General features: G+C 39.0%; 1 protein-coding gene across 2 annotated transcripts in view; it reads right to left on the bottom strand.

The window, feature by feature from the left end:
* Positions 1–632: 632 nt before the first annotated feature.
* HERC5 (HECT and RLD domain containing E3 ubiquitin protein ligase 5) overlaps positions 633–11,553 on the bottom strand; it is a 50,279-nt gene continuing 39,358 nt past the window's right edge. For both annotated transcript variants that reach the window (XM_007999226.3, XM_073017478.1), the window contains 5 exons: positions 6,909–6,975; positions 5,968–6,038; positions 2,402–2,585; positions 2,214–2,316; positions 633–1,148 (listed from right to left, as the gene is read on the bottom strand). In XM_007999226.3, the coding sequence (XP_007997417.1) occupies positions 943–1,148; positions 2,214–2,316; positions 2,402–2,585; positions 5,968–6,038; positions 6,909–6,975 (631 nt within the window). In that variant the 3' untranslated portion in view covers positions 633–942. The remainder of the gene's footprint in view (positions 1,149–2,213; positions 2,317–2,401; positions 2,586–5,967; positions 6,039–6,908; positions 6,976–11,553) is intronic.

Here is an 11,553-nt window from a genome sequence, read left to right as displayed (position 1 = left end):
GGAGAATTGCTTGAACCCAGGAGGCAGAGGTTGCGATGAGCCGAGATAGCACCATAGCACTCCAGCCTGGGCAAAAAGAGCGAAACTCTGTCTCAAAAAAAAAAAAAAAAAAACTTAAGGAGTCTTTCCAGTATCTTAAGTTGCGGCTAACTTTGTAGTTTCTTTTTGGGGCCTAACACACTCTATTTTACATTATCAAAGTGTAATTTACATTTATCACTATGTTAATGAGTATGTACAACATTCTTTTGCATGGATGCATTTTGTACCTAACTCTGTTAAAAGCGTAACAGCCATTTAAATAAAAAAGCTTCCTCAGAAGCTTCTCCCAATGACTGTCACCACTGCCACCTGTCCCTACCTTGAAGAGAGGCTGGGAAATACATGATTTTAAAAGACTCAGAACAATGCCACTTCTACCATATAGGGAATCTGTACTGAAAGAAGGGGAGAACAGATATTGGTTAGATAATTACAAGTTTTAAAAAAACTTCTAAGCTAAAGAGTCTCCCTTCAGGCCAAGTCATGCAAACATTGTGTGAGAGACACAGCTTAATCTATATTATAATTGATATATCTTACATGCAATGATAGCAATTCCAAAAGAGCTAGTAAACACATTGACTAGTGAATAAGACTTATAATTTTTCAGTTATTTTATTTTTGAAAAATATTTTCCCAAAGAGGTAAGAAATATGATGTAGACATAGGGGTTTCCAAGGGAGAGAATACAGTCATGGGTTCTTAGTTTCTGTTTCTGGTTAGGCCAGTAAAGCCTCTTCTGGTTAGGCCAGTAAAGCCTCTTCTTCATCCCTCTTTCCCGCTTCTCATTAGAGACAGAAACAAAAAAACTATGGCTTCAGGCTGCTAAAAGCCTAAAACAAAGTAGAGAAACAACAACAACAACGACAACAAAATAAGGCTGTTGGACAAGCTTGCTGGTCAGCCAAATCCTCTGTTGTTGTTGATGGCTACTTGAAGCGCTTCTTCCACTGCTTCCATTGTAGAATATTTAGGGAGGAAGAGGACACTGAAACATGTCAGTGCTCTCATAGGGTCTCTTTCATTCCAACTTTCAGGACAGCAAAATGTTATTTTCATATTCTTTAAATCTTTCGTTTGTAGTCTGTCAGTTCCTGTAAGAAATACTAAAAAGAAGAATAAAATGAGGCAATCTGTTTTACATGGAGACCAGAATCTCTTTACAGAGAAAAAAATTATTCACAAAACTTTATTGTGAGCCCATGTGCAGTGTCCTTCATTTGACAGTGCATTGGGGATTGTATTAGAACAATGTCTGACACATAGTCACTGTCCTCAAGCAGCTTAAAGTCTGACTGGGAATATTAGATTCTTGTGAAGAAAAAGACACATAATAGCAAGAGAAAAGCTGTAAGATATAAGACAGCCCAAGGAGGTGTCATGGAGTTAAGTGCCTCCCGAGTCAATGCTGTGCTTGAGAATAAGGAGAGAGAGCCAGGCTGGGATGACTGAGGGAATTTCCAAGAGTTCAGAATTATGCCAGATCTTTAAGGATGGAAAGGTTTAGAAAAGCAACAAGGAGGTAGGTGAGGTTCAAGGCAGGAGAAGGAACTTCAGAGAAAGGCCTGGAGGTGGGAAGGTGCAAGGTGAGCTCAGGAGTGTTCAGACAATGGGATTATTTGATTGGAACAAAAATTTCCTCTAAGAGTTAAGACTGGAAAGGTAGGTTGGGCTTCTATTAAGTCTGAATATCTTCTACCATACATGTTATCCACAAAAATAAAAATAGAAGATAAATGTTTCTCAAAAGTAAGGAAATAGAAAATGAGAAAGTCATTAAGCCTAAAGATACAAATAAAATAGCTGTGTACAGTAAGAGCAAATACAGTATTAATAATATAGGAACAGTAAAAATTAGCCAAATATCTTAGTTAATCCCACAAAGGCTGAATAAGTGAATGATGACAGGGGTACAGAAAGAAGGCTTGATATTTAGCTTGGATGAAGAAACAAAAACTTTAAAAGCAATAAAAAGGGATGAAATCACAGGGGAAAAGATCGCTTATATAATTAACATTTGTTTTTTGATATTGGGACACAGAGGATGTTCAATTGGACTAGGCGTAGCTCTGACACTATGATTTGCTGCAAATTGTACCTATCATAAAGGAAATTTTTAGCCCATTAAAAAGACATACGATTACAGACCTATTCCTTGATATAATACTTACCAAGGAATTTTTTCTTTTCTTCCAGCGTCAGTTTGTGGAAAGCCTTCCAAAACATCACTATGGTGGGATGTGAACTGTTATATCCTGGTTCATAACGTGCATTCTAGAGAAAATACAAAAAAAAAAAAAAGTTATTGAGGAAATAGGAAGGAAAATTGAATTTAATCAACTTAGACTTTATGATGTACCTTTTCAAATGTTTTCCAATCATAATCTGTATGTCCAACAATCACATCCTTCAGTTCTTCGGGGTGGAATAATTTGATAATGTCTTCATCGCACATTTTGTAAAATCCTCTCCGAAATTCTTCATAAACCGCCTTCACAGAGTCATTGAAAATGTAATCGATATACTTAGAAACATAGTCTCTCCTTTAATAAAACAAAAAGTTATTTCAACACTTACTGCAATATCCTGAACGAAATGGTGAGGGGCTAAAAATAAAAGCTAGAATACCTAACAGTTTTTGAGTACTCACCATGTGCCATGGACTGTCACAGTTACTAGAGATTATCTAACGTAATTTTTTTTTTTTTGAGACGGAGTCTCGCACTGTCATCTGGGCTGGAGTGGAGTGGCGTGATCTTAGCTCATTGCAATCTCCACCTCCTGGGTTCAAGAGATTCTCCTGCCTCAGCCTCCAAAGTAGCTGGGATTACATGTGCCCACCACCATGCCGAGCTAATTTTTTTGTATTTTTAGTAAAGATGAGGTTTCACCATTTGGCCAGGCTGCTCTTGAACTCCTGACCTTGTGATTTGCCTGCCTCGGCCTCCCAAAGTGCTGGGATTACAGACGTTAGCTGGCCCTAATGTAATTTTTATAACAACTCCATCATAGGCTGCTTATAACATATATAACTTAAATGTGAAAACACAGATTAAAGTCAAAGAAGGGAAAAAAATATTCTATGCAAACACCAACCAAAATGAATCTGGTGTAGCTATACTAAAATCAGAAAAACATGACTAGGATAGAAAAGTACATTTACTAATGACAACCAGGTCATATACCAGGAAGGTAAAACAATTCAAAAATTTGTTATGTGCTTAGTAATAACTTAACAAAACTTAAAGAAACAGTCATATCTACATGTATAGTATAGATGCTAATATACCTCTCCTGCTAACACAAAAGCAGACAAAAAATTTTTAAGGACAGAGAAGATTCAAATACAATAAATGATCCAAGAAACCTATTTAGAATACTGCAACAAGATCTCTACATAGAAAACTACATAATATTTTTTCAAGAGTGACTAAAGACGAGCTAAACAAATGGAGATTCTATATTCATGGATTAAAGACTCTTTAAGATGTCAATTTTCCCCAAAATTGATCTACAAGTTCAATACAATCACAGTTTCAAAAATTGAAAAAATAAAACCTGATCCATACATTGTATCTTACTAAAAAATCAATTAAAGTGGATCACAGATCTAAATGTGAGAAATAAAATGATAAGCTTCTAGAAGAAAATACAGGGGAATATATTCATAGCCCTAGGATAGGGAAGTAGTCATAAAATAGAAAACAGAAAAACACTAAGCATTAAGGAAAATATTGACAAAGTGGACTACATTACAATTACAAAGTTTGGCTAATCAAAAGACACATTTAAAAACTGAAAACACAAGTCACAGTATATAAGAAGATATTTGCAGTACATATAACCAACAAAAGACTTACATCTAGAACTCTCATAAACTGACAAGAAAATAAAAAGCAACAGAAAAATAGACTAAAGATGAGGAATAATTATTTCTGAAAAGAGGATATCCAAGTAGCCAATAAGCATATAAAGTGCTTAGCATTAGTAATCAGAGAAATGCAAATTAAAACCACAGTGAAATACTACTATATACCCACCAGAATGGCTAATTTTAAAAAGACTAGTAATACTATTAGAGTGGACATAGAGCAATTAGAACTGTCGTACCCTACTGATGAAAGTCTGCCTCCATTTTTTATGTTTGCTTACTAACAGCTTTCAAGTACCACTCCTCTTCCTTTTTCCCCTTTCGCCTCCAAATCTGCACAGCACAGGCTCGCTCCCTGGGTACCCACTGACGGCTGTGTGGCTTAAATTTCCCCACGCATGCTCTCGGTTCCATGAGAACCCTAACCCTGGCCCCATGCCGGAACCACCATAAAAACTAAAGCCACCTGCCTCTCTCTTCACTTAAGCCAAACAGATCAGCTTAGATGCCTGTCCAGCTCTCCCCAGAAAGCCCCATTATGTACTAAACATTTTCACACTCTCTGGCACACATATGGCATCATCCATATCAATATCCAAATGAATTTCAGCAGGACTGATCCTGCTCTGCATGGAGCAAGGGGAAACCACAAGGCACCAAGCACTTCTCCCAGTTACATACTAACAGAAATGCCTGCACATAAACAAAACACATGTACAAGAATGTTCACAAGAGCATTATTCATAATAGTCCAAAACTTGAAATACACTACGTCGGTCAAAAATACTACAGATAGGCCGGGTGTGGTGGCTCATGCCTGTAATCCCAGCACTTTGGGAGGCCAAGGCGGGTGGATCACAAGGTCAGGAGATCGAGACCATCCTGGCTAACACGATGAAACCCCGACTCTATTAAAAAAAATTAGCCGGGCGTGGTGGCAAGCGCCTGTAGTCCCAGCTACTTGGGAGGCAGGAGAATCGCTTGAACCCAGGAGACGGAAGTGAGGCGAGATCATGCCACTGCACTCAAGGTCAGGAGATCGAGACCATCCTGGCTAACACGATGAAACCCCGACTCTATTAAAAAAAATTAGCCGGGCGTGGTGGCAAGCGCCTGTAGTCCCAGCTACTTGGGAGGCAGGAGAATCGCTTGAACCCAGGAGACGGAAGTGAGGCGAGATCATGCCACTGCACTCCAGCCTGGGTGACAGAGCAAGGCTCCATCTCAAAAAAAAAAAAAAAATACTACAGATAAACTGTGATGTATTCACACAATACACAACTATACAGCTGGAAATGTTATATTTCTTGATCTGGCAGTAATTACATAGGCATGTTTGCTTTGTAAAATTCACTAAACTGTACATTTATGACTTGTGCAATTTTCTGTTATATAGGTTATATTTCAATACGAAGTTAAAAAAAAAAAAAAGATTTAAGAAATTGTGGAAAAAGATGTGATGTAGGCCAGCATGCTTCCTAGAGATCTCTGACCAACTATCAAGGGAAGGTTCTATAATCCCAAACTCCATGGCTTTAAATGGCATTCCATAAGATGTTGGGAAGTCAAAATATCATAGTAACCTTTTCAACAAATACTTACTATGGGCCTGCAATGTACCAGGCACCACTGTAGACTACTCTAGGTACTGAATATACAGTGGTGAATAATACAGACCAAGTCCCTGCCGCATTCACTATCATGGGAAAAACAATGAGAAATAAATAAGCAAATAAACCCCAAAGGAAGGTGACGTGTGATATGAAAAGAAAAAGTAAAGCAGAGTGAGTGGATAAAGAGGGACAGATGTTGGTGCTGTAATTTTGGACAGGAAGAAATAGAAAGGTCTCTCTGGGAAAGCCATTTCCATTTCTTACCACAATATAGACTCCATGATATATATGTCAAAACACATACAACACACACCAACTTCTCTGCCTTAGCAAAAAATAATTAATGATAATGAAAAATTAAAGAGCTAAAAGGAATTTTTAGAGCTCAGTGAAATAAAAATAGTAAATATACAAACCAACTATTTCATTTTTTGTACCTACTTGTTAGTCTGGTTGACAATTATGCTACTTCCATTAGGAATTAAGTTTATGTCGTTTCTGTCCCAGTGTACCTGTAACCACAAATGAACTCATATAATATCTCCAACATAATTCTGAATAATCTATCATCAACAAAAACTCTTTGGAGCATACTTTTTAACAAGAATGTGTTAAAATGTATATTTTTATCATAAAAGCAAGGAATATACAAACAAAAAATTACACCCTATCATACTGAATAAAAATAAATTTTTTCAAAGCTTGAATTATTTTAACTGATCAAATTAAACAAATTAATTGGAAAATTGCTACATCTCAGTATTCACTTCATACAGCATAGACCCATTACGGTAGATTTACAAAAATGGCCACGAATTCTTCCCATCCTAGTTCTCCTGCCCCTTTGCCTAGTGGCTTTGCAACACTTCCAATCAAGGGGGGAGGCTATCCCTTCAGCCACTGAATCTGGCCATGGCCATGTGAAGTACTTTAGCCAACAGGATCTGAAAGAAGCAGAAGCATGTGTGGTGGGGTTTGCTATTGTTTCCTCTCTGTAATCCTAAGGCCACCATGTAAGAATAAAGACTGCAGTCTTGCTTCAAAAGCCACAGCTAGCCTACTAGAGAATGAGAGACCATAGAGAACAGAGACAAGCTCAATGACTGGGCATGTGAGTGACACCACTGTAGACCATCCAGCCCAGCCAAGTCAGCCCAGTTCAGAAACCCACCAAATTGTATTTGTTCTTTTAGGGCACTAGGTTTTAAGGCTGGCTATTACATAGTAAAATCTAACTGACGCACCTAGATCATGATGAAGAACAATACCTTTTTCACTAATTTATTTCAGGTTTTTTTTTAAGTGAAAGTAGACATGTTTAGTTAAATATGTAAAGGGTTAATCAGATTAAAACTAATCTGTTATCTGCTTTTGTTACTCACATTAAAATGGATGTAAAATACTTCTTCAAAGTTATCACCTTCATCATCCAGAAGTGTTTGCAAATTCCTAAGGAAAAAAATAATCTTGCTTTTAAAAACGTAATAACCATGATCACTAGACACAGCATCTAAAATAAATGTCAAATGTATAGCTATTCTGAAGGTAGGAGGTCAGATATAGTTCACAGCACTTCTTTCTCCATGTACTGATAATCTAAACAGGGCCAGACCTCAACTAAACATGTCAAATTTAGGAAGCTTGTCTGCAATTCTGCAGGCTGCCTGCCTGCTTCACAGCTCTCTTCCCTTTACCCTAAATTCCTTACCTAATGATTGTAGGTTTCTATTTAGAAAAGGATTCTAACGTTCACTGACGGTGGAACTCATTCAAACTGGCGTCACCTTTATTGAATCTTTTGAACTTTACTCACAGAATAGGTCTCATACTAAATTTCAGGTATCAGTAACTCTGAGGTGGGTCAAAGGACCTTCTCTGCACCTCTTGTCCCAATATCATCAAGCTTAAGAAATACCTCAAATTAGACTACCTTAATAGTTTCAGGGCATTTGTGAGAATAGAGGTCACATCAAAATGGACAGTAACCAATTTTTAAATATTTCCATCCTATCATCCTATGATGCTTTATACATGCTTTTGAAATAACATGATGTCTCATTGTATTTGCTCATTCACTCAAATATTTATTCAACAAACATTTAAGTAACCCCTACCGTAGCAGGCATAGGGGATGTAAAGTTGAGACTAAGATATTACTGCCAATAAACTCTGGGACTTGAAGGTGAGGTATGCTGATGGGAGTCTCACCTACAATACAGTGAGGTATGTGCAGCCAGAGAACTATGGAAATCACATAGGCTTAAAAGAGCACAGTTACATTTTTCTGAAGGCATACATGACATTGGGAAAGGCCTCTGGGATAAGGTAGAATCTGAACTGATTTTTTTCCCCCACTGGATTTTTAGATTACTGTATTGTGAAGTAACGGACCATGTTTTATTCATTGTGGGTTGTTTTTGTTTTTGTGGGGAAGGAGGTGAATTGTTCTCCAGCTGTGATCCTGTGAAATTGAACAAGTTACGTGCTTCTAAAATACAATGGTGGGCCAGGTGCAGTGGCTCACGCCTGTAATCCCAGCAATTTGGGAGGCCAAGGTGGGTGGATCACTTGAGGTCAAGAATTTGAGACCAGCCTGGCCAACATGGTGAAACCTCATCTCTACTAAAAATACAAAAATTAGCCAGGCGTGGTGGCATGTGCCTGTAATTCCAGTTACTCAGGAGACTGACGGACGAGAATCGCTTGAACCTGGGAGGCGGAGGTTGCAGTGAGCCCAGATCCCACCACTGCACTCCAGCCTGGGCCACAGAGTGGGAGATTCTGTCTCAAAATAAATAAATAAAATAAAATTCAACGGTAGAACAGGCATAGGATAGACATTCCCATTTCAAAAGGAAGTAATAGAAAGAAGAAAGGGGTAAGAGGTCCCAATTAAGTCAAAAACTCAAAACGGCATGCAACATTAAATCTTAAGGCTTGAGAATAATCTTTGACTCAATGTCCCACCTTCAGGACACACTGGGGTTGGGGTTGGTCTCCTAAGTTTCCAGGCAGCCCTACACCCATGGCTTTGCTGGGCACAGCCCACCTGGAGGCTCTCACACATTAGTATTGGGTGGTTGTGGTTCTCCCTCAGGCTGGAATGCACACTGGTGGCTCTTCTGGGGTCTCTAGAGCAGCCTCACTCCTATGACTCCATTAGGCACTGCCTTAGTGGGGGCTCTTGACAGTGGCCTCAACCCTGTGCCAGTTCTCTGCCTGCACCCCATGGCTCTGTGAAGTATCTTTTGATATCTAGGTGGGAGAAGCCAAGGCCCCACAGCTTGTGCACTCTGTGTGCCAGTAGAGATGGCACAGCCTGCCCACCATCAAGGTTTACCACCTGTGCCCTCTGATGGGACGGCCACTGTGACCCACACCACACCTGGGGCCACTGGAGTCACACCTGGGTCAGCTGAGGAGCACTGTGCCAGAATGCAATGAGTAGGGACTTGAGGCAGCACTGGACACCAAATGTCCAGGTCCTGTGGGTACACAAAGCCACTCTTGACATAGTTCTGTCCTCCAGGCCTTGGCACTCAGGGCCTATGATGGGACTGACAGCCCCCAGTGATTTCCGAAATGCCTTTGGGGTCATTCTTCCATTGTCTTGATGAACAGCACCAGGCTTCCACCCATCCACACTAATCTCTTTATTAAAGAGTCACCTGGCCACACCCTTGGTGCTCTCTTCAAAACACATTTGCATTCTTTACAACATGGCCAGGCTGAGAATTTCCAAACCTTTAAGTTCAGCTTTTTTTCTAATGATAAATTCCACTGTAAATAACTCTCCCTGCTTCCATTTTGGTATAAGCAGTCAAGAAAAGTCATATTGTTCCTTTACCATTTTGCTTAGAGATTGCTTCTGCCACATATCCTATTTCATTGTCAAGAATTTTATTTTACACAAATACTAGGATACAACACAATTCAGCCACATTCTTCGCCACTTTATACAGTAACAAGGATCACCTCTCCTCCAATTTCCAGTGTGTTCTTCACTTCCATCTGAGACCTCATCAGAATTGCCTTTATTGTCTATGTTTATACTAACATTCTGATCACGACCACTTAGGTAATCTCTGAGAAGACCGAGGCTTTCTCTAGAGGTCTCTTCTTCTGAGCCCTTGCCAGAACTGCTCTATAGGGCAATACACGATTTTTCTAGCATGCACCTCAAAACTCTTCCACTACTTACTCATTACCCAGTTCCAAAGTTGCTTCCAATACCACACTTCTTGGTAGCAAGAAGTCCCTTAGTCCATTTAGGCTGCTATAACAAAATGCCTTAGACTGGGTAATCTATAAACATAAATTTATTGCTCACGGTTCTGGAGGCTTGGAGTACAAGATCAAAGTGCCAGCAGATTCAGTGTCTGAATCTAAAGGGAATAGGTGACGAACCATTCCTTTTCAATGGTGCCCTCTGAATCCTCTCATGGTGGAAGGGGCGAATAGGCTCCCTTGGGCCTCTTTCATAGGGGAATGAATTCCACTCATGAGGGCTCCACACTGGGGATTAGACTTCAAAATATGAATTTTGGGGGAACACATTCAGATCCTGACAGCACCTTCCCTTCTGCATTTTTCTAACACCCTCCTGATGAACACAGAAGTTCTTTAATCTTATTGCAGTTAAATGTATGAAATCTTCTCTTTAATGTTGGTACACTGCATGTCTTGTTTAAGAAATCTCAAAGGTGAGAAATATAATTCTCTTGTATTTTCATGATTTTTGCATTTAATATCTAAATACTTCATCCACATGGAGGTGATTATAATGTATGGTATACGACAAGGATCTACTTTCATTTTTTTCCCCAGACAGATATCATTTTTTTTTTCCAGTTCCATTTATTTAGTACTCCTATTCCCCATGATCAAATATGCCACCTCTAATAAAGTTCCATATAGGCATGGGTCCATTTCTGATCTATCTTCTGTTCTATTGGAAAACCTATCATACTGTCCTAAATAATACAGCTTTCTAATAATTCCTTTTTTTTTGAGATGGAGTCTCGCTCTGTCGCCCAGACTGGAATGCAGTGGCGCAATCTCGGCTCACTGCAACCTCCGCCTCCTGGGTTCATGTCATTCTCCTGCCTCAACCTCCCGAGTAGCTGGGACTACAGGTGCCTGCCACCACGCCCAGATAATTTTTTGTATTTTTAGTAGAGGCGGAGATTCACCGTGTTAGCCAGGATGGTCTCGATCTCCTGACCTCGTGATCCGCCTGCCTCAGCCTCCCAAAGTGCTGGGATTACAGGTGTGAGCCACCACGCCTGGCCTCTAATAATTCTTGATATCTGACAGACCAAGTTCTCCAACCTTATTTGCCTTGAGAATTATTTCTGGTTATTCCTGACCCTTTGTTCATCCATATAAATTTTAGAACCAGGTTGTCAAGTTTAATAAAAAGCCTCCTGGGATTAAAATTGAGTTTTACTGAACACAGAGATCACTGGTTCTCAAAATGTGAGCCAGACCAGCAATTATTGGGAATCCTTGGGCCTTTACAGAGTTCATGAGGTCAAAACTATTTTCATAACATTATTAAGATGTTATTTGCCTCTTTTCACATTCTGCTGTGAGTAAACAGAAGAGTTTTCAAAAGCTATATGATACTGTGGAATGCTCTGATAGCTAACAGATATTTGTGTATTCCTGTGTTTAAAATATTTAATTTCTAATCCTGTAAATACTGACAGATATAACCAACCTAAGTAAAAGCGCTTTGGAGTCAATATTTTTAAGAGAATCTTAAGACCTAAAAGTTTGAGAAACAAAGATACAAATATAAAGATCTTTTAGTTCATGTACATTGTTAATTAAGTTTATCAGTCTTCTGAGGCATAAAGATTATTTAGGTTATCTTAGATGTTTCCAGTAAAATAAAAATGACAAATTTATCTTCTTTCTAAATCTTGTGCTTTTGATTTTTTTTTCCTTATTAGTACAGTTAGTATAAATGATTAACAGACTCTGGTGCCGGACTGTGTTCAGATCATGGTTCTGCCATTATGG

This window comes from Chlorocebus sabaeus, chromosome 7, assembly GCF_047675955.1.
Source record: "Chlorocebus sabaeus isolate Y175 chromosome 7, mChlSab1.0.hap1, whole genome shotgun sequence".
NCBI classification, from domain to species: Eukaryota; Metazoa; Chordata; class Mammalia; order Primates; family Cercopithecidae; genus Chlorocebus; species Chlorocebus sabaeus.
The sequence above is the reverse complement of the archived record's forward strand: the minus strand, read 5'-3'. Positions and strand labels throughout refer to the sequence as shown.